The sequence below is a fragment of the Ambystoma mexicanum genome, chromosome 11, assembly GCF_040938575.1.
Source record: "Ambystoma mexicanum isolate Mex_15411 chromosome 11, UKY_AmexF1_1, whole genome shotgun sequence".
NCBI lineage: Eukaryota > Metazoa > Chordata > Amphibia > Caudata > Ambystomatidae > Ambystoma > Ambystoma mexicanum.
This window is the reverse complement of record NC_090934.1, coordinates 1254948116-1254972281: the sequence shown is the minus strand read 5'-3', so window position 1 is coordinate 1254972281 and position 24166 is coordinate 1254948116. Positions and strand designations below refer to the sequence as shown.

The 24166-nt window shown below is 47.6% G+C and overlaps 1 protein-coding gene across 10 annotated transcripts in view; it reads right to left on the bottom strand.

The window, feature by feature from the left end:
- The window catches only part of CSNK1G1 (casein kinase 1 gamma 1), a 1083432-nt gene that overhangs the window by 639374 nt on the left and 419892 nt on the right, over positions 1 to 24166 (bottom strand). For 8 of the 10 annotated variants that reach the window (XM_069624685.1, XM_069624691.1, XM_069624684.1 and 5 more), the window contains one exon: positions 21509 to 21936. In XM_069624685.1, coding sequence (XP_069480786.1) covers positions 21509 to 21689 — 181 coding nt within the window. In that variant the 5' untranslated portion in view covers positions 21690 to 21936. Of the gene's footprint in view, positions 1 to 21508; positions 21937 to 24166 lie in introns of those variants that run through there. The other 2 variants (XM_069624683.1, XM_069624690.1) reach the window with 1 other exon arrangement.

Below are 24166 nucleotides of genomic sequence, written 5' to 3'. Positions count from 1 at the left end.
CTATACAATCAAAGATCTTAGCAACATCCATCTTTTGAGCTCACTGCATGACACGGTAGAGCGACCCATTCATGAAACCATACGGGACTTACAGATACAACAGACCAGCCTACAGACAAAAGACATGAAACTTAAATCCAGGTTCACACCACAACTAGTGCCAGATAACCTTGTGAACACCTTCTATAATGCAGTCACTAAAGATCTCAATGATTTCATGTATAACCAAAAGGAAAAGAGGAATAGGAACTATTCTAAACACAAATATGACAATTTGACCAAAGCAGAAAGATCGGCACTGCAAGAACTCAAAATAAATCAACACTTGACCGTAAAGGCAGCTGACAAGGGAGGTAAAATTGTTATGAATAGAGAAGACTACGTAACAATGGCCACAAATAATTTAAACACCCCCTTATGCTACAAACTTGATGGCAACCCAAAACAGCAAATTCTAATTGAACTAAGAGATGCCATAATAAACCGGCATAGACAAGGATTAATCACAGATGAGGAAAAATTATTCCTGGACATACAACAACCCACTTTACCGACAATATATTTTCTACCAAAAATTCATAAGGCATTTGACAAAATACCAGAAGGAAGACCCATACTAAGTGGGATTAACTGGGCAACAATGAACATGGCGGAGTTTATTGACAACATACTCAGCCCTCTGGTAAACCAAACCAAAGCATATCTAAAGGATATCCAAAGGATACCACCTCTGCAATCAACAAACTGGCTTCAATAAAATGGGAATCTGACTATATATTTGCTACTTGGTATGCTAAGTCATTATACACATCCATCAGACACGACACAGCAATTGAAACAATAGATTATGCTTTCTCCCAAAAAACTGCATCCAAATTTCAATCGGTCAGTATGCTAAAGGAAATTATACTGCTAACCTTGCAGAACGTTTTTATATTCAATGGAGACTTTTACAGACAAACCAGAGGGGTGGCAATGGGGGTTAAATATGCCCCCGCACTTGCTAATATGACGATGGCAATGTATGAGGACCAATACGTGTACATAGACGAAGCGTTTCAACAACATGTGATTCTTTGGACTTGGTATATAGATGACATTCTATTAATATGGAAAGGAGAAGAGGACAGGTTGGAATTTTTCAGGACCAGAGCAAATATCAACCCCGTAGGGATAGAATTTATTGGAAACTCCAGTAAAGTAGAAATAGACTTCTTAGATCTCAACATTTATGTGAAAGGGAATCAATTGATGACCAGAACTTTCAGAAAGACAACAGAGACAAACTCAACCTTGTACACAACCAGTTGTCACCATAACTCGGTCATTAGGAACATTCCAAGTAGAGAATATGTCAGAGCCCGCAGAAACTGCTCAGAACAAGAGACGTTTGAGAAAGAATGTCACCTACTTTTGAGAAGGTTTAAAGCTAGAGGATATGGCACTCACACTATTACTAAAGCTCAAAAGAAAGCCAGGAATCCGAACAGAACAGAGACAAAACCAAAACAAACAATCAAATGCAAGAAATTAGCTTCATCACGACATACTGCAAAAACAATGGTATCTTGAGAAACATCCTCAAAAGAAATTGGCACCTTCTACAATTGGATCCACATGTCAGAAACTACATTAAAGACAGCCCAATGATCATATTCAAACGAGCAAGGACCATCAAAAATATTCTCAGCCCATCTTTACTTCTGGACTTGAAGACAGGGAATGCAACCACTTGGTTACCTAAACAAAGGGCTTTAGGAAATGTGGGACCTGCACAATGTGCAAACATGCCATGTACAGTACATCAAGCTTTGAAGATAAGTATGGCATAAAGCATAACATGTCTGAAAACATGAACTGCAGAACTAAATACGTCATATGCTATCATTTGTGAATGCCACAGGATCTACATAGGGAGCACTATAAGACAATTAAGGACCCGGATAAGAGAACATTTCTCATCCACAAGAAATCAAAGTACAACCTCACCACTAGCCCAGCATTGGCAAAAGGGGCACCAATGCAATAACAAAAGAACTTTAAGATTGGTAGGTTTGAAGAGAGTAACCCTAGGACCGAGAGGAGAAAATCATGAGCTAAAACTGCGACAGGAAGAAGCAAAAATGATTTGTAAATTCCGTACAGTGGAAAGACGTTTAAACTCTGATAACGAAATGTACTCCTTCCTTTAAAATGTCTAATATTTTATTCTGATCATCTGGGATTGTGGGAGAGAACACAAACACCCATTCCACAACCAACATATCACAGATTGGACACACATCTGAAAGTAGAATTGAACCAAAGGACGGAACAAGTAACATCATCCCTTACTTAGATTTACACAAACGAAGGATACAGGGAGTACAACTGAATCATGGGTACAAAACACATAACCCCCTCCCTGTACTTGGAACTAGCTTTCTTTTTAGGGCATGGCACTTCATCACACAAAGACTTTATATCAGTGAATGTCTAACACTCCGACTTCACTTTTAACATTCATCATGCAGGTCAACTTAGATTTGAACATAGCATTAAAAAAAGAGGTTCCTTACACAGACAAGGAGTATTGACCAAGGCCTTCTGGCCAGCACATGGAATAGGCACAGCGGACAGCCACGAAGGGACTTGCCCCTATGGTCTATGGGGACCATTGACCATTCAGTAGAGAATTTGGAATAAAATAAAAAATTATTTCCATAAAATTAAGTAAATTATATAGAGTAGCAGTGAGCTACATAACAGTTTGATCAAGCATAAAATAAACCTATTTCAGTCAACATCTCGGTACACGTGTCGCTATTTTGAATATACTTTTTTTGTAATTATTCATTTGGATTCAGCAATTTGAAACAGACGCCAATAATTAGCCAACAGCTCATTAGACATTCGGAATTAGCCAAACTCATTGATAGTCATAGTCAGTATTTCTCCCAAACTCTTAACAGAGCACTATGGGACATGTAATACGCATTACACATTGAAATAGGAGTAGAGTAGCCCAAAATATGGCGGCCAAATGGGGAAAAAGTAGAAGGACTACGGTCACTTAGCAACGTAAGCATAAAGTAGACCAGATCCGGGTGGACACAGTTGCACGAGGACAGAAAGGCACTACGCTAGTAACGAAAGTGAGTTTTACAATATAACAAGCACACCCAGCAATAAAATAGGGATCAGAGGCATGCGGACTCTCGTGGTCTCTGCCCGTGTACAGCAAGAGACATACATTACAGACCTTAATCTCACAATGTAAACACACGGAACGCGGCTTAGCCCTACACCACTGTTAGCTTACAGTAAGAAAGCAGATTCCGTGCAGGCATTGACTGTTACCTGCGCGTAGTCAGAAAACAAATAGAACACTAAATGTCACTATTGAGTAACAAGTGCATAGACTGCCCGTGCAAAGTCATTAAATATAGAGGATTAATCCCCCCCAATGTCTCTTTTATAAGATTAAGCACACAACGCGGATCAGTCCTACGGGAAGGACATGCCTTACCTAATCACGGTATAATGTTTATGCAAACAGTGTCAAGGAAATTTGTTCAGACAAAGACTGTGGAACTAGCATTAATCCAGTAACATTGAACGCACACTTAGACACATTTTCAACTGATGTTTTTACTGTTACAACATGAGTAAATGACTATGTGTGCGCATTTCTCTATAGGAAAGGGATTATCCCATGACTGAATGGAGAGACTGAAGGATATTTCATGCAACAACAACTACTGGGTAAGGACTATATGTTGATGCAAGTGTCATTTAGCATGACAATGACAATGTAGTTCTTTTGTAGTGCCATCTAATGAACTTTCTCTTTTGTTTCTCTTTCCCCCTTTTTTGACCTCCCACAAACCACCTACCCCTTTCCCCCTCCCTAAACATGCCCATGTGTTATCATATATTTTTTTTTCCTTCATCTCATGAATGAAGAAACTACCTATACTTTTATGTTTTTTAAAAAATATGTGGTTTTGATATATTTTTTGTTTCGGTACTCGCAAAATAATGTGGGAATGATCATATGTATATTTTGTTAACTATAATTATGAATGTCCATTCAACATTTTTTCTGAAGCGCTGATCACCAAATGGGCATTACATTTCTTTAATGCCCAACACTGTGTGAAGCAAATAAATACTGCGTGCGATCTTCACATTTCTGTCAATAGAAATTCGACAAATGGGCGCATGAATACCTCCCAAGGGTAACCCTTCTTTTTACATTGGTTAAATTGGTGTTAGGGTCAGCATAGCTTAGTTTTGTACAGCAGACTAATTTTGATTTGGTCCATCACCCATGACGGAATAGCGCCCTAGTTAGTTTTGTTAGGTAGGAATACCCTAGCTTAGGGAAAATGTAGGCATTTACACCTTTCATTTAATAAATGACTAATGTGAGATGGAACACCATAGTCTGTTCTTCTGACCCACCACAGTTCGATACAACCTGGAGAGCAGTCGTTAGGTGAAAGGGTCAGCAGAGGGGGCGGGGTGAACACATTGCTAGCATTGTGCGTCCCAAACACAAAAATCAGCTACCATGGACTTGATAGACCAGTTGTGGCGGTGGGGGCTACAGATAGGATAGTGGGGGGAGATCTAAAGATGCTCCTTAGTCAGTCACTTGATGGGGCTGTGGCACACTCAGGCTCTCTGGGATAAAGGGAGATGGCGGACACTGGGTTATCAGAATGTCAACGTGGGCACTGCTTGTGCGATTCATGGAGGGAAGCCAATCCTAGTATGACGGATTGCATCTTTTACTAAACTGTGCAGAAATCCCTGACAAGGATAGTCTATATTCTAAAAGAGTGCAGGGAACATACAGTGAAGAGGTCGCAAGTTATACTGATTGCGTAGACGGATCATGACATGGTAGTAACAGAAATGTATCTGGGTTTCCTTAAGAAAGGCCCCTGCAATTGGCACTGTAACTACATTCTGCTTCAGGTTGGGGTGTTTAGAAGCACACTCGGGGACAGGATAAAGCTTACACTGGACGAAAATGTTAATTGAGAGGTCCATATATGGAGGGTCCAGTGTGCAAAGCTACTAAGGCAAAAGGTCATTTGGTAGCGGAAGGGTGGTGGGGGGTGTGGGTGGTGGGGGGTGGGGGGTGTGGGGGGGGGTTGACGTGGCACTAGAGGCAGAACTAGTAGAAAAGGTAAGGTAAACATTACTACAATGGGGACTAAGTGGATGACAAAGCAAGGGAGTTGATCTGTGACCCAAGGGCTGTTTGGAAGGAGCAGAACCTACATAACATTTAGGCTATAAACTGTTCAACAGCAGTATTTCGAAAAAGGGGGCAAGGCTGGTGCAATCCTAGAGATCATGTTGAAAACCCACAAGAGTCGAAGGGTGAAAGAAATAGTCAGCCAGGATGGGAAGAAAATGAACGCACCTGAAGACTTCGCCAACTGTTTTGCAGAGTATTATCAAGCTTTGTATGCAAGAGACGTGGCAGAGGATGTACTGAATATGAGGGGATTCCCGGGGAAGAATTGAGTTGTCGAAACTCCATTCTTACACAGTACAGAAGCTGGAAGAGGGGATTACCATAGACGTATAGGTTGGGCTATTGGAACGCTTGGCACTAGTAAAGCACCAGAATATGGCTATACTATAAGCTTTTTATAAGCATTTTAATGGAGTGTTTGGCGCCATTCCTTACTATGGTATTTGAGGACCTTGTTGGGGTGGGGGCGTAGGGGGGTATTGAGCCAGGATCTTTGCTCAAGGCCTTTATTGCGTTGATTCTGAAGGAGGGAAAATACCTAACTGACTGTTGCTTATAACCCGATTTCACTAATCAATGTGGAAGACACAATCTTTGCAAAAACCCTGGCCTCTAGACTGAACAAAAGGGCTCTGGTCCACAGCGACCAAGTAAGAGTCGTGAAGAACTGTCAGGAAGCAGACAAGCCAAGACACTAGACCTACTGTCACTAAGTAAACGGCCCAGCTGGCGCAGTCTTGATCGCATTAGATGCTGAGAAAGCCTTTGAGCGAGTCTGCTGGGCTTTGCTGATAGACGTCCTGCAAAAATACAGATTTGGCTGCAACTGTATGATATGGATGGAGGCATTGTATTCCGGTCCATAGGCAAGGGTTCTGATCAATGGGATCCAGTCCGAGGGGTTTCCCCATGAGCCAGGGGATGCAACAGGGTGCCGCTTGTCCAGAATGCTCCACGTGCTCACAATGCAACCACTAGCCACAAAATAGAGGTAATGATAGAATCAAGGGCATCCACATAAATGGACGTTAATACAAATTAACAATGTCCGCGGATGACCTGATTTATGCCATGCAGCTGGAAACTACAATAGTTCACATACTAGATGTCACAGGTTTCCCCCTTTCTCACCCGTTTTCGCTGCTTGATGGATTCCGTTGTAGAAGTTCGTGTTCGTTCAACTTCTTGTCCGGGATCGATAGTAAACTCCAGAAAAAAAATAAGGGGAAGAAGAACTATGAGGCGGTGCACGGATTCCGGGAGAAGTTTGGGTAAGAAGGAGAAGGGATAGAATGGAGAAAGGGTCCGGGAACCAGGAAGGCAACAAGGTTCCGTGAAAGCGAACTATGGAGCACACGTCAAGCCACAGCCAACAGTAGCGTTGAGACGCGCGGGTGTGTGGCTATTTTATCTAGCGTGCTGCAATGAACGTGAAGACTGGTAGGCAGCGTTCCGTGTTTGCGGCCATGTTGGAAGTACAACAGAGTGCAAGCCTCGGCGTGAGAGGGACCAGGAGGCCCAGAAGGGGTGTGTCGGATGGGTCATGACACTAGACGCTATACGGCCATATGGACAGCACTCCGAGTTCACAGTGAACTATGCCAAATCCCTAGTGTTGCCGTTGGGGAGCATGATGTCGGAGACCCAAAAACTGGTAGCAGACCTAATAGAGCACAAAGTGAGGTACCTGGGTGGGGGGTGGTGGGGGCTTGCCCAGAGGCCTGAGGGACATCTTTCTCAAACTACCTGGAACTATGGGCTAGGGTAAAGGCAGAGCTAGCTCGGTGAACCAAGTTCATGCTATCCTGGATGGCAAGTTTGAACGTTATCAATTTCAATGTTCTCCCTAAATTCCTGTACCTCTTCTAAATGCCGCCTGCCCCGATTCCAAGGGAATTTTTTAGAACGGTGAAGAGAGCATTGTTGAAGTTCCAATGGGGCCAGTCTAGGCCAAGGACTGGTTATTAAACCCTGATCCTACCCAAAGACCTGGGGGGTGCGGGGGGGGGGGGGGGCGTAAGATTCCCAGATATGTAAATATATGAAATCTACGAGCAGTACTCCAGATAAGATTTTGATGTGGGAGTATTTTACTCCCTATTTTAAAACTTTGAGAGTAACCAATTTCAAGAGAGTAAAACGTATGCAACATCCAGGCAACGCATGCAAAATCTCTATGGAAATCATTACCATGCGGTAGCTTTCTACACATGACAGAATACACTTCATTATTTCTCTATCGTCTGGCCATTTGATCTCTCCTGTATGTTTAAATGTTGAAAAAACAAAAATCGAGCCAATTACATAGTAAAGAAAACATGAATTATATTGCGGGTTTTGAGTTCGATAGCAGAATTGACTTTTGATGTTTAATAAAATTCCTCATTTCCTGGAGCCATTACTACCCAATGGTATGCCAATTTTATGATACAACAGTGCAGAGAGGCAAGGACTCCATGCTAAATTCTATACCTAATCTCATGGTCAAATGGTTATTTATATAGCACTTTTGGCAAAGCACTGTACATAGAAAAGATCTATCATAATTATCACCAAATCAAAGTCATTTCTACTTTATGAACCTCAAAAGGATGAAAGGCTGAGAGGAGTTGTCGGGATTTTAACCTGCAACCTACAGATCACACAGATCGCAGCAACAAGCGATCAACCGGATAAGCTATCTTATTGGCTAACATCCTTCAGGGGTCGGTAAACGGAGTATCGACTAAGGTATAATCACAGTGCCTGGATGTTGGCCAAACCATATATGAAGCGCTACATAAAGTGAAATACCTATCTGTATTATCACAGGGGCAGGTTTTGTGGAGTTTCTATCTCAATTACAAATGTAACTTTCGTTTGTTTTGAAAAGCGCTTGCACTTCCTGGAGAGTCAGGCTTTGGATCTTTTAATTGTAGTCGAAGATTTGAGAGGATATAACCCATGTGATTGGTGCAATGACAATCATTCACCATTGAGCAAAGACTCTGCTGTCACTGACGATTTATAGTAATGTACCCCATCGACTGCAAGGTTGAATGGATGTAAACTAGACCATGCATACCCATCATTTTACGCACTGTTTAAAATTAGAGTGTACATTAAATTAGAAGTGTAAAAATGATCTGCCACTGCATGATTTTGCACACAGTACAGGAAATGTGAAAAATACAACTGTGCAATACTGGTTTGCTTTCACTGGGCGGAAAAAAGCTTAATTTGTTACAAAAGATTAGTTCGCAAATGCAACTTAGTTTTCCATCTGATTCATTATACAATCCTAAAATGCTAGGAAAATAAGTGTACAGTGCTTCTGTTTGCTAAATTGAGCATCTAAGAAACCATTCCTTTCATCAGTGTGCAGTTTTTTTTTTTTAAAGGCTTCAGCGAAATAAATTCTGTTTGAGCCTTTTTATAATTGCATGCGTGTAGATAAAAATCAAAAGCAGCGTTTGTCAAGTAACCTAACCTTTGCACTGTCCTCTGCTCTAAACGGGTTTGTAAATGTACACAGGAAAATAACAAAGCAATTGTATTTACAAGGTTTTCATGCATGAAAAAGGCCTTGTACGAACCTTATCTGGAGGCATGTCTACTAGAGAGAAATGGGTTATATAGATCTGCACACAATGAAATAGTAGCTCTCGATAGAAAACGCAGTATTACAACTGGTCACAGTTGCGGACTGGCTATGGGTACCTCAAGGAGGAAATGCCAAAGAGGATTCTTAAACACCCCTTCCTACAGATCCTTTGAAACGTGTGGAGAGAACAAGCAGATACTAGATGACAATCCACATGGCCTTCGCAGTTAAGCTGCATATGGGTCCTCCACGCAAATTAGAGAGGGCATAAAGGATTCCAACCGTTTTCAAAAGTGGTATGAGGCAGGTTTGGAGGCATGGCAGTTGTGGGTTGGGGGGGCGGGGGTGGTAGAACGTCCCCTCTATACACGATTTGTAGGAACTTGGAGATAGGCCACCTCCAGACAGATAAAAGATGGGTGGACAATTTGAAGAGAGACCTGACCTTGAGAAGAACCTTCTATCCCCGAGTGGGGAGCAGGGGGTGACCAAAGGAATAATATTAACAAACGCTTTAGATATCCATTCTCGTAGCTGAGTCAATGGAGCCATTTAGAGTCAGAATGTAGTGACAGGACAATCTTGACAGGGACATGGACGATGAGCTATGGAAGCGAATGTGTAAAGAAGTTGCTGGAACATCCGTACCAATGCAATATTGATTATGTTCAAGGTACTTGTATAGCACATCGTCACCAACGGAATTGGTCCCCAGGCGCTCTGGCAGATCTGTAAACAGGAAGGAGGGCGGGTAGGGTTAGTCGGGTGGAGGGGGAGTAGGAGAGTGGGAAAGGTGGTATGCTGTTAGCGGCTTCAGCTCATTCTACACCAAGTTCTGGGCTTTGGTGCAAGTATCGAACTGTGCGAGACCTAGTGTGCTATAGGTAAGGTGTGGTAAAGTGAGTGTGAATTGCTGGAAGAGAAACGGCTGTGTGAGTTTCATGTGGGTTGAGTATGCAGAGATTTGAAGGTTTGGTTAGTGGTGTCTGTATCCAAATTCTTCTGGTTCCATTTGAGCTGTATCCCTGTGGGTGGGGTTGTTGCCGATACCTTATAGGCTGTCTTGCTGTGGAGTGTGATGTTGCGGCGCAGACCCAGCCGCATCCTAGTGAGTATTGTATGGAGTGATAGGTATGTCTGAACCTTTCCTTTGGGTGCAGAACTGAGGTTGGTGCTACCTATTCTCTGGTTAACTATTGCAACAGTGGTTTGTCGGAGATGAGTGGTTCAGGGACGGGGTGCTGTTAATTAGACTACCTTGTGCTTCCCTCTTGGTCAACCTTGTGTATTTAGTCTTTAGTTTCCTCCTATCATGACCATCTTTCAGTTAGTCCTTAGGTTTCCGTAGGGTGACTTCCTTAAAAGCTATTGTTTGGTTGTTGTGTGTGATGGCGCATTGTGGTACCCGTTGCATGTTGATGAGCATAGTGTAATGTGAATGCTTATTCTGTTTCTCACTCTCTGGTTAGAGCTAATGGATGGGAGTTATCTATTCCCTTGCCATCTGTTGTGGGCATGGCTATGGTTTAGGGCCAGGGTGCTAGTAATGAGTCGTCCTATTGTTTCCGTCTTGCTATGTATTCAGTCTTTTGGGTCCTATTACAGCTGTCTCCTGGTTAGTCGCTTGGTATGTCATGGGTTATTTTCCTTAGGATCCTTTCCCCGTCGACTGCTTGGTGTGGATCAGGGTCTGTCTCTTCGTTCATCAATGTTTTAGTTGCGTGTGTCTCCCTGTGGGCGGTCTAGTTCAGACGTGAAGAGCCAAGTTTTGAGTAGTTTCCTGAATAGTAGGTGGTTGTTACGTATGTCTTTTGGAAGGTCGTTCCAGGTTTTCGGCGCTTGGTGAGAGAAAGAGGATCGTCTGAGTTTTCTTTCATTGTAGGGTTTCGGTACCAGGCGGATGTCATTGCTTGATCGGAGCCTCCTTGTTGGTTAATGTAGATGCAGTTTGTCTCTCAGGAACTCTGCGCCTTGGTTGTGTACTGCTCTGTGCGTGATGCACATTGTTTTGATTGAATTTTATTCATTGTTTTATTGGTAGCCAATGTTTTGTGTTTTATCGCTGGTGTGATGTGTTCTCTTCGGGGTAGTTTCAGGAGCATTCTGGCTGCCGAGTTTTGAATGCGTTGTAGTTTTTTTAAAAGTCGTTCAGGCATACCCAAGTATAGGCTGTTGGCGTAGTCTACACTAGACATGACAAGAGTAGATGACTGTGGTTGTTGCCGCTGTCAGGAGAAAGAAGCATTTTTTGAGGAGGGCGTTCACTTGTGGCTCTAGATTGAGACGATTATCCATCAGGATCCCCAGGTTTTTTTTTATGTTTTCTTTTTAAACAATCGGCAAAAGTGCTGGGGTTGTCCCGAGTTCCCTTGGCCAAGGGATAGAACAAGTTATTTACCTGTAACTGTTGTTCTCCAGCATGGGTCTGGCATGGATTCACATGCTCATGAATATTCCCCATCGTCAGGCTGGGAATCCTCGGTAAAGAAAAAAAATCAGTTTCAGTTTCTGAACTGTCTTTCTACTAGTAACCAATTACTGAACTCTGGGTCATACTGCCCCCAGCCAATGACTGCCCTCAACCCAAGCCCCACCTATGGCAGCCATCTTCAGATTTGGTAGCATGTAAAGTGGCAGTAGGACCAAGAGAAGAGCCACAAAGGGGTAGGAAGGAGGGGTCGCATACAAATCCATGCCAGACCCATGCTGGAGAACAACAGTTACAGGTAAGTAACTTGTTCCTTCTCCAGCATGGGGTCTGGCATGGATTCACATGCTCATGAACACAAGGATATATAGCAGTACACACATGCAACCACAGGAGGTGACGAGGCTCAACATTAAGCATATTACCAACTCAACATTAAGCATCTCTTACCTCCTCACCAGGCCCACCTTCAGGCGAACAGGTTGCGCAGCACTGTTTGGCCGAGTCTGGACTCCTCCCTTGAAGCCCAGTCGACGCAGTAGAATCTCGTGAAGGTGTGCGTCTACCTCCACTTAGCAGCCCTGCAGATGTCCAGCAGGGGCACACCAGACAAGAATGCCATGGTAGCAGCAATCGCTCTGGTCGAATGGGCTCTCGGACGGCCGGGCAACGGCCGGTTTGCCAACCAGTGACAGTGCATGATGCAGCCAGAGAGACATCTGTAAATGGAAGTCGAGAGGTCCTTCCCTTCGTTCACAGGTCCAAAGTTCACAAACAGTTGATGTCTTCGAAGGCTCTTCGTGCGGTCTACGTAGAACTTCAGCGCTCTAGCTACATCCAGCGAGTGCAAAGTCCTCTCAGCCGACGACGGGAAGAAAATTGCTAACACCAAGGGCTTGTTGAGATGGAAGTCCGACGGCACCTTGGGCATGAAGGAGGGGTGCGTCCTCAGCACCACCCTCGTCTCGTGGAATGTCAGGTATGGAGGTTTACAGGAGAGGGCCTGGATCTCTCCCACTCGTCATGTGGAGGTGATGGCCACAAGAAACGCCGTCTAGAATGACAGGAACTTCAACGGAGCCGAATGCAGCGGCTCGAATGGCGGCCCCATTAGCCTGCTCAGCACCACGTTAAGCTCCCACACCGGGGCCGGGGCCTTCACCGGCGGGAACGATCGGAACAGTCATTTCATGAACTCCTTCACCAGGCGATGGGGCCATAGCGATGAGCGCCCCAGAGTTCTGGTGTAGCGGGATATAGCCGCCAGATGGATATTGATGGAGGCATGCGCCAGCCCCGCATTGGCCAGCGATAGCAAGTACGGCAGCACTGGAGGGGCTGTAATCCGCAGAGGGTTAATCTGTGCACGGCAGACAGAGAACATCTTCCATTTGTGTCCATAGCACTTGGGAGTCGAGGACACTGGCCTTTGCAAGCACCTCCTTCCAGTCTGCCAGGATATCGTACCCTCCGAACTCTAGTGCTGCAGGAGCCAGGCCTGCAGGTTCAGCGACCCCGGGTTGTGGTGGAGGATGACACCTCCTTCTCTGGCGAGAAGAACTGCGTCTATCGGCAGTTTGACAGGGGTCAGGGGGCAGGGGGGAACGCGGACATGTCCAGGAGGTCCGGGAACCAAATCTGCCTCGGCCACACAGGTGTGATGAGGATCATCCTGCACCGGGACCGTCTGAGTTGACTGATGAGTTGCAGAAGCCACGGCAACGGCGGGAACGCATACAGGAACAGGCTGTCCCAGGTGAATGAGAAGGCAACGCCCATGCTCCTCGGCTGGGGAAACCTGCTGGCGAACCTCTGGCACTTGGCGTTCGTCGCCGCGAATAGGTCGAGCTGGGGATTGACCCATTGTCAGAATAGGAGATGCACTTGATCCTGCCGCAGCTCCCACTCGTGGCACGAGCGCAGCTCCCTGCTGAGTGAGTCGGCGATGGTGTTCTTTATTCCTGCCAGATGGAAGAGTACCAGAAACATCCACTGGGCGATGGCCACATATCCTGCGCTTCCTTGATAGGGCTGGGGATCTGGTGCCCCCCCCCCCCCCTCCTGCTTCCGGATGTAGAACATCGTGGTGGTGTTTTCGGTGAAGATCCTTATCACCTTGCCCTTGAGGGATGGAAGGAACGATCGGAGGATCCAGAACATGGCTTGGAGTTCCAGGACATTGATGTGCAGAGACCACTCCTCCGGGAGCACAAAGCCTCTTGCGTGGAGATCTCTGGTGTGCGCTCCCCATCCCTCGAGGGAGGCATCCGTCGTCAGTTTCCTGATATGCCGGGGTCGGCAAGTCCATGCCCGCCGCTAGATGCGCGCGGGTGCCCCACCACCGGATCGCGTGGCGGAAAGTCTCGTTGAGTGAGATCCTGTCCTCGAAACGGCCCGCCGCTTACATCGAACGGGTGTCGAGGAACTCCTGCAGTGGTCGCATCCACAGCCTGCATAGGCGCACGTGGTAGATGCACGATGACCATGCCGAGTAGGGACTTGATGGACCTCACCCTGGCTACCTCCATGGTCAACAGCCGTTGTACCTTGCCCAAGATGGCCTTCGTCCTTTCCTTCGAAGTGGAGGCCAATCGCGCCACTGTGTCGAGTCTGTCTCCCAGGAACAGGGCGACTTGCGACGGTACCAAGTGGGATTTCGCAAAGTTGATTGAGAATCCCAGATCCGTGAGAAGTTGGACAGTCTTTGCTGTGTGATCAGCGGTGAGTTCTCTTGACTTTGCTCGGATGAGCCAGTCGTCCAGGTAGGGGTAGACGTGAATCCCCTGCAGGCGCAGCTGCACCGCCACTGGTGCCAGGCACTTGGTGAATACCCTGGGCGCAGACTTCAATCCGAAGGGAAGTGCTTTGAACTGGTAGTGCCACCCCTGGCCCACGAATTGTAGGAATTTGCGATATCCCTTTAGAATGGGGATGTGGAAGTAGGCATCCTCCAAGTCCAGCGACGATAGGAAATCGCCTCCCTCCACCTGTCTCAGCATGTGCTGGAGGGTGACCATCTGGAATTTCTGAGACTTGATGTACTTGTTTAGACAACGAAGGTCCAGGATGGGTCGCCACCCGCCGGTGGTCTTTCATACGAGGAAGTACTGGGAGTACGCCCGGAGCCTTTTTGGGACGAGTTCTATGGCTCCCTTCCTTAGCATCGCTCGTACCACCAAAAGTAGCTGTGGGACGTGGTTTTCCTTCTTGGCAACGGGTGGTATACGGGGACATATCTGAAATTCCAGGGTGTGCCCGAGGGCCAGGGTGTCTAGCACCCAACGGTCAGTGGAGATGGACTCCCACACGTTGATGAATTTAGCCAGGCGGCCTCCCACCGGGGTACTTTGTGGGGGTCCGACGCCACAGCCGGTTCAGTCCTGCTTGGCCATGGTCTTGCCGATGACGAGATCCTCCTGTCTTGCCGCGTCCTCTGTAGGCTTCCTGAGATGAGGAGCGGGCCGGTTGGCGGTACAACGAGGAACTGCCGCCGAATGCTTTGGAGGCACCTTGCTTGCCTCCGGAGTTGCGAAAGAACAGCTGAAGAACACCCAAGGCCCGAGCCGACTCGGTGTCCGCCTTGATGGCCTGCAGTGACTTGTCCACTGTCTTGCTGAACAGGTTGTTCCTGTCGAAGGGCATGTCCAGAACCCTGGTATGCACGTCCTGGCGGAAGTCGGTGGCCTTGAGCCAGCCGCACCGGCGAAGGCAAACGCTGTTGCCCATCTGGCGAAAGCCGGTGTCAGCAATATCTGTGGCCACCGTAATGGCGTGGTCCGAAGCCACCTCACCTTCCTGTAGGATCTCCAGGGCCTCAGCCCTCTTGTCGTCCGGGAGGAAGTCCAGCAGGGGAGCGATCTTAAACCACAGCTCCCTGTCGTAGCGTGCCACGATCGTGAGGGCGTTGGCCACTTTAATAGTCGTCGCCGCTGACGCGATGACCCGCCGTCCCATGGCGTCCAGTTTCTTTCCCTCGCCGTCCGGCGGGATAGATGAAGCTGAAGCTGTCGCCCCCACCGCTTTCTTCTTGGCCACCACAGAGACGACTGAATCCGGGAACGGATGTGCCCTGAGGCACATGGGGGTGGAGTCTGGGACCCTGTACTACTTCTCGTACCAGTCCCTCTTGGCAGGAGCCATGGACGGGTTCTTCAGGAGTGCCAGCCCCTCGTCCCATATGTCTTCCAGTAACGGGACTGAGAGGACAGTCTTCCTCTTGGCCTCCCGCCGTTGGTAGAGGAAACCTTCCTTCTGCTCTTCGGGGCAGAGCTGCCCTGGCGATCATGGCGTGGAAGGAGCCAATTTCGTCGGGAGGGGAGGCCCGAGCGGGTGGTGATGGAAGGTCCATTCCGTCGTCGTCATCCGTCCCCGCTGTCTCCGTTCCCGTCTCATCCCTCGGCAGAGGGGAAGGAGGTGAATGCTGTGAAGGCTGTAAAGGATGGAAAGGAGGATGGGGATGAATTCTCCTCCGCTTGCTCGGTGGGCTTCCTGACGGTCCAGGCTCCGCTGGATCGTCCGCAGGGGGGTAAGGGCAACCTTGTCCTTATCTCTGTACATAAGGCCTCAATAGCCATCAAGATCGCTCCTGAGCTGTCTTGTGGCATAGGCACCGGTTGCGACAGGAGCAACGGTTGGGAAGTAGAATCCTCCGTCCCTGCCTCGTCAGCACCGCTGCTTTCCTCATCCGTCTTGTCGGGATCCCTCCCCTAGCACCGGACCTCCTCCAACTTCTTGTCCAGGATCTTTGCGACGCCAGCCAGCTCATCTTCAGAGGTGGCATCTGTGTCTGTAATGGCTACCGCCCCCCCCCTACTCCCCTTTCTCCGTCCGGGGTTTCACGGGGGTCTTATTGATTGGCTGACAAGAGGATTCCCTCCGCTGTGGCGGGGACACTAGGCCCAGAGGTAGTCTCCACTGGGATAGCTTCCACAGGCTTTGCAAGGGCTGCCACGCCTCCATCGATCGAGGCCTTAGCCGGATTAATCAGGGCGTTTGCCATTTTGGGCTCGCCTAAAGCCTTCACCTTGGGAGGGGAGGGGGTGGAGTGTCACCGTCTCGCTCCCCCTCGGCTGTCTCCGTCGGGATTGACTGGGGCTTCTCCCGAAGCTTACCCGGGTTCTCCGATTTCCTCTTCCCTGAGCCAGAGTGTTGGCTCGTGGTTGATGGCGTTGGTGATAATGCGCCCTGCCTGGCAACCAAGGAGCCTGACCGATCGGCGCTCCCGGTGCCCGCGGACTCAGTGCTTTGCCTTTTGTTGGGCCCCCCATCGCCGGAGCGGCCTAGAACACCGCTCAGCCTTTTTCCTCTTCTCACCTGCTGCTGGGCTCTTCCCCTCCAGCCAGTTGGTGAGTCGAGTAGGACGATCCTTCATTGTCCGTTCGGACATGTTCTTACAAAACGCACAGTCCTTCTCCTCTTGCGATTTGTCATCATCATTTGTGCTCATCCTCCTTAAAGACGTTCTGTAGCCTGCATCCAGGGCAGCTCATGAACAGCTTGGGTCCAACAGGAGTCATGCTTCCTTTGTCCTGGGCCATGACCACGTGGGGTAGGCCTCAAAGATCTTCTGGAATCCGCCGAGAAGTGGAAACTCGACGAAAAGATGACCTTGAGGGGCATAGAAAGTTCCAGAAACGGGTCCCCGTTTATCAGAAGTGGAATCGGTAGAGCTTGAGGCTCAATTGACCGAAAATACAAGAGTAAATGTTACGCTCACCAGATTCCCACGGGGGCGTCGATCTGGACTGGCCCGCTGTTGCTTCCACCAGAGTAACACAGAGCCGAGATGACAGACTGGACAGACCCACTTAGCTTCCTTAGTTGGGCTCGTACGAATATCTTTCTGCAATGGAGAAAGGGAATTAACCTCCCATAATCTGAGCGTTAACCCACCTTCCCACTCCCCAAGTCACCTCTTAATCTCACCTGAAGATTTGGAAAGATGAGCTCTCCATCCTGCGTCGAGCGCAGGGGCGCGTAGACGACCAGTTACTTCACTGGCGTGGAGGAATTGGTGAGTTCCAGTATTGACTCTAAAGTCCAATTGTTCGTAAGAGTTCAAAAGTCTAATCTTCACTCTGCCAGATTCCTTGCAGGTTGCAGATTTAAACCACCAGAAGAGTTCCAAGTGGCAATTGGTGAGATCCTGGTAAGTCTATTGTTGTTCTCCCCTTTGGGGCCGGGGTACAGCGATGATGCAGAATTAACTGCGCCGACCCGAAATGAGGAGAGTACCCCCCCTGTGGTAAATCAGGTAAGTCTTTGGGGGTGGTTTGTATTGCCCTTGCTCACCTACTTGTTCTGGTCTCCCCCAGGTGTTGAAGAATGACCTGGAGATGCTGGGTTCGTGATGGAGTAAAGGAATGCAGCCCCCGGATGGTGAGTTCAGCGCGGCGCTGCAAGGTGCGTGGCAATGCACCTGTGAAGGCTTCTCTCTTCCAGATCGACGATGTGCTGGATCAAGGATTCAGGTAAGGGTTTTGTTCTGACCTCTTCTCCTTTTCTTGTTCCAGGTGTTCCAGGGCTGAAGCGGGCGTGGCCGAAGACTGGAGCTGCTGAAGACACGGTGAGCGTTACGCTGCAGCAAGCAGAATAACGCGAAGCACGTGTGGCTGTCAGGGTGTGGCTTAAATAGCTTTGGAAGAAGTCCCAGGTAAGTATTCTTCCACAGCCCCACCCGAGAGGAAAGGAGTCCCCGAGGTAAAATAGTCCCTCTAAGCCTCATTTGGCTTTTGGCTTCGTGCAGCAAGGTCTGCATCAGGTAGGTAGGCAGCATGGTCTGCATCACTTAAGTTTTCTGTAATGAGCCTGGCACCCATGGCGCCAGGACTGTAGCCAAACAGACCCTAACTGGGGTTTTTGGGCATGCTTCAAGTGGCATGATGCCTGCTTCCGGGGTTGCTGGGCCTGGTCTGGCTTTCCTGGGGCAGGCATCGTGACAGTAAACTCTTCAAAAAAACACAAAACGCAGTAAAAGCTAGAGAGCTAAAGCACGAGGACTCCCAACACTTGAACGTGTGGTAAAAATCTGAAGATGGCTGCCAGAGGAGGGGCTTAGGTAGAGGGCAGTCATTGGCTGGGGGCAGTATGACCCAGAGACCAGTGATTGGTTACTAGTAGACAGTTCAGAAACTAAACTGAAACTGATTTTCTCTTTAACGAGGATTCTCAGCCTGACGACGCGGAATATTCATGAGCATGTGAATCCATGGCAGACCCCATGCTGGAGAAGAAGTGGTTCTCCATGTTTGTGCCGATCGTCATTTCTGTTTTGCCTGGGTTGATTGAGGCAGTTGGAGTTCATTCAGTTGAATACATTGCGGATGCAGTTTTCTAGCGTTGTTTATTTCTAGGCTGTCTTGTATTTTGAAGATGATTTGTGCATCGTCGGCATAGTTGTAGCAGGTGAGGCCGTGACTTTTGATGATTCCGATTAGTAGATATAGGTAGATGTTTAATAGCAGCGGGGAGAAGGTTGATCATTATTGTACTTAACAGGTGGCATCTCGGGATGGATGTGAAGGCTTTCATCCATATGGTTTCCGTTCTGTTGGTCAGGAAGGATTTGATCCATAGTAGGGCGATGTCTATTATTCTGAGTCCTTCTAATTTCTTTATGAGGGTGTCGTGATTAACTGTCGAATGCTGCGGATAGGTCTAGAAGTACCAAGGCAATGTTGTTGTCCGAGTCCGCGATCATTTTTAGGTCGTCCCATATTGAGAGACGAGCCGATTCCGTTACTCTCATTGGTCTGAAGCCAACTTGTGCCTGGTCTAGTAGGCAATGCTCTTCTATGAATTTTTGGGTCATTATGTATATGTAGGTTTTGAGCAACGCGATGTTGCAGATGGGTCTGTAGCTGGAAAAGTCCTGCTGTATCTGAGTAGTGGCCGGAGTCCAGGGTGCTCGGGAGACCGAGATCCCAAGTTATTGCTTCGATTCACCAGTTTAGCGAAGGTCTCCACTAATATTTCTGGAAAGCTTTGTAGTTTGTTTGGGTGTTACTCTTGAGTGTAGGTGGGGATCGTAGTAAGATCAGGTGGTCTGCCTTGTATGGTTTGTTGGATGCTGGTGATCTTATTTTTGAAGTGGTCTGCAAGGTCATTGCATAGTTTCGTAGACAGGGTTGTGTGGTGTGGCATCCTGGTGGATTTTCTCATTTATGATTTTGACTGTTTGGTGCTTCAAGGATTCAGTTGTCGTAGTGTTTACACACTGAAATTGCTGCACAGGTGAAGACGAGGAGTCGTCCCACGAACAGATCAGTTATGAAGCCTGCTTCAGTCAGCATCACTTCCAGTGAAAAGTTTGTCTACTTTTGTTGGTTATCAAATCTGGACAAACTATGCAAAAAAAAAAAAAAAAAAAAAAAAAAAATTGTCTTCCAGCACTGAAAATTGGATTCCCAATGCGGCCGTACACTCAGACAAAAGAGGGATAAAAAGGGCACTTCTCCAGTGTTTTATCTCCCTCTTTTCCAATGCCTGTTCCCCCTTTCTCACTACTTGCCCATGGTTCCTGCCTCCGCCCACCACCCTCCCCTGTGCCGATTGGCCTGATGGTATGGTCATGTGACCAAAAGCTCCCTCTTCATGGATCCGTCCTGGGCAGCCATGCACAAGCCGCCAGCCAGTTAAGGGCCAGAGGCAAAGGGCCGCTCCAATCCCTGTTCGCCTTGAGCGCCCAGCGAGACAAGCTACAGCAACAAACAAGTGAGGTGGTTCGGGTGGGGAGTACAGCCATTACAGTACGCCAGTAAAACCCCACCACTTCATCTTCTAATAACTGATATGGAGCAGTGCACCGCACTTCAGCTGTATTCTTTGGGGTAGAAAATGTGTTACAATAGACAAAATTGTGAAGATTAGCCATGTATCACATTAGCGGTTTAATCTTGCTGCACTCAGAAGCACAATGTCTGGTCATTCTTAGTGCGCAGAGGAATTTGTGGGAGTAGCCAATGTATTTCACTTAGAGAAATGTATGGGAGTGGCTAGTGTGTTGAGCTTGGAGGGGTGGTGGGGCTGCCAGTGTATTGCACTTGGAAAATTCGAGGGTACCATTGCGTTGCAGCTGGATGAGCTCGGAGGACACTTGGAAGAATGTTTAGAGTACCTAATGTACTAAACACCCTGTTCCTGCTCCCCTCTAACATACCTCCAAAGTACTATACATGCCGTACAGACTAGCCAAACTACACACAAACACACTAACATTCGAATACAACAAACAATCCAGGCATTTGGCCTTACCTTTATGGATAGTGCACGCTATCAACCCATCTGCAAGCCAGCACACAGACGGCCGTTTCTCCTGGTTCTGGACCTATGCTGTCATTCGACCCGCAATAACGCACCCCGCCCTCTTTCTTGCAGAGCCACCTGAGCGTCTGGATACCACCCCAATGGTAACAGTCTGCAATGTAAAACACCACAACATCCTCGAATTTCTTTTGGGCGAAGAGGGGGGGGGGGGCATGGACAGTCCCCAAACACTGACAGATTTAACAGCAATGCATTGAAATAGTAGTTTCCACAGGCTAAGCATTTTGGACTACAAACCTCTGTGGCATAAGCAGAGCAAAGCACTACTGCAGGAAATCGAGAGAAAAAGGTAGTCCATGAAGAAGCTGTAATGGAAGGGGTGCCCTGGCCCACACAGGAAAAACTCACTGGTCAGGCCATGTAATGAGGGCATAAATAAACCCCAGTTTTGACATCTCTTGCTGTGTAGAATGCTTGCGGCATGTCAGCTCTATGAAATATTTCCCATTATCTAGCTATAAAAGGTACATTTGTGGATATGTGTTGTGTGTCTGTTCGAAATGTTCAGCATACTTCCCAACATGCTGCAAATCTGAAATGTTGCATGCGGGTAGGTTCCATGGTGTAGACAGTGTGAAAAATATAAATATACCTTTGTCTAATTTCTTTTTGGTTTTCGTAGGAATTACCATGCGAAGCACAGGAACCGCTAGTTATGTATAAAACAGAATAGGTGAAAGGCAAGTAGAAATTGCAAACTGTGTACCAATGAATATGTGGCCGAAGGAGGCGGGGGATTGGGATGCACAATTTGGAAGTCAAGGAATCCATGAAATACAAGCCATCTTAATGCATTTCACTAGATTGTCAGAAAAATAATTACCTGGTCTTTCAACTAGATTTTGCAAATTGTTCGCCGGAGACCAATCTACTTGGGTTTTGGGTGATAAATACTATTCAAATGGAATAACCTCATTACCTAGCCGCAGTTCTCCGAAGTTGCCACATCCTATCTTCTTTCCAACCCTGAAGTTCGGTCCCACCATAAGTACGCCAGAGGATGTTGTGGAACTGGATGGTCGAGTACTGTGCCCACTCCTTGAGGGCACAGCTTTCATCGTCCGTGGCCGGTCATCCTTATCTCTGTTGGAATGGTCCATGATCTTACAGCACAAACTTTCTGCCCAAAAACAGCAGTCTCTAGGAGTCTCCCTCTTAACGAGGGATCAGAATAAAATAAATATGTTTCTGATAAATATCCCAAAGGATCAGCGTGAAATGCTTCAGTAGTAGTCATAGAAATGTCTGACCCTCCATTAGAACCAGAGCCATTCCATGTTTTGCATCTCCACCATGTTCAAATCCCATCAGGTCCATAAGGGTTCTTCTGAGGGGATCTTCTGAATCCTAGAGTCGGATAAAAAAGAAAAAACAGGTTAGCCATAAAGTGGAACACGCACAACTAGGTAGGGCAATGTTGGTCAGTTGTAGAACTGCACCGCTTAAGAGACCAGAGAAAGAAATTAACAGATGGGGGCATTATACAGAACCATTATGAAGTACTGCCAAACATTCCTGAATCGTAGGACAATTACCTTGATTGCTGCCAACCTACAAGATATATCCAGTAGATGGCAAATTCGTCCAAAGTTAAAATGTCCTACACATGACATTGTAAAATAATCCCTTAAATGATTGCCAGCAAAGACAAAGTTAGTCTCTTACCTGGTAACGTTCTTTCGATGTGGTCTGACGACGTATTCCATATCTATGACAGGTAATGTCCACAGCTGTGCTGCTTCGGAAAATTTTCGGCGTCTGCGTCGATTATGTCGATGCGCCGTCCCCGAGGTCCTCCTCCGGCGGCCGACGTCACCCGATGTGATAAGTTGGACGCACGACACCCGTAACCTCAGTTGTAGTTTTTTTCCCCCCAGAACGTGTGACACCAGTTTTCTGCCAGTCAGACACACAAGGCCTTGCGGACCGCAAGATGCAATTGCATAAGAAATTCTGCAGCGGGGAAGGTAAGGAGGGAGCGATATGGAATACGTTGTCGGACCATCCCATCGAAAGAAGGTTACCAGGTAAGAGAGTAGCTTGTTCTTCGAGGAGATTAGGCCCTCCAACATATTCCATATCTATGACAGACTCCCAAAGCAGTACCAAGCAAGGAGGTGGGAAAAGAATTTAAAACAAACACAAATTTAGCATGCCCAATCAAATTGCGGAATAAAAGGACTGCCTTGCCAAAGGCCAGATCCCGCCCTCGGATGGAATCGAGGTAGTAGTGACGTACAAAAGTATGTACCGAAGCCCAGGTGGCTGCATCACAGATGTGACAAATAGGAACACCCCTCTGCAGGGCAGTAGACGCAGCCACTCCCCTGGTAGAATGGGCCCGCAAGCCAGCCGGAGGGTCCTTACCCGCCAAGCGGTAACACTCAGATAGCTAAAATAATCCAACGAGACAAAGTCTGTTTGATCACAGCTTGTCCCAAACGCTTTCCAGCATAACCAATGAAAAGTTGATCGTTCACTCTGACCCCGGGACATGCGTGAAATATAAAAGCTCAACGCTCTCCTAGGATCAAGCCTATGGAGCCTCTCCTCTTCCTTACCAGGATGTGGAGGAGGATAGAACGCCAGAAGAACAGCCTTCTGGTTCAAATGAAATTCCGAAAACACCTTCGGAAGAAAGGAAGGACGAACCCTAAGGACAACCCTGTCCTTATGAAACACAGTGAAGGGTGGCTTAACTGAAAGTGCCTGTAACTCACTCAGCGAGCGGAAGTAACCGCAACCAAAAACAGAGTTTTCAGAGTCAACAGTCTCGAAGGGCAAGAATGCAAAGGCTCAAACGGAGCACCCTTAAGAAACTTAAGAACAAGGTTCAAATCCCAACCGGGCACCAGAAAAGGTGACGGAGGGAACACATTAGTGAGCCCTTTCAAAAACTGAGAAATTAAAGGAATCTTAAAATAGGAACACACTTCAGACGAGCGCTTAAATATGGACAGCGCCGCCAGGTAACCTTTAATGGTCCCCACTTGCAAGCCCCTGTGGGCCAAGGAAAGCAAAAAAGACAGAACCATGGGAATGTCACACTCAAAAGGATCCACATTCTGAACTCTGCACCAGTTGCAGAACTTCTGCCAACGGCAACGGTGCAGAGACTTTGTTGCTGGCGGCGAGCAATACCTCCATCACATCTTCAGGGAGGTCCCAATCCTTATACCTTAACCTTTCAGAAGCCAAGCTTGAAGGTTGAGGGATCTGACCTCTGGATGGAGAACCTGACCCCCCTCCCGTGAGAGCAGATCGTCTTTGTAGGGAAGACGACATGGAGGGCAGATGGACAAGTCGAGAAGGTCCGGGTACCACGTCCTCCGGGCCCACGCCGGAGCAATGAGGATCATCTGGGAACCGAACCTCCGTAACCTCCGCAGTACTAGCGGGATGACGGGGACTGGAGGAAACGCGTAGAGCAGTGGGAATGACCACTCCACCACGAGCACGTCTCCTAAGGCTCCTTTTGGAGGAAATTCCTGCGAGCAGAACCTTTCGCACTTCCGGTTGACGCTGGAGGCTAAGAGATCCACTTGAGGGGTCCCCCAAAGGGTGAAGATCTCCAGGA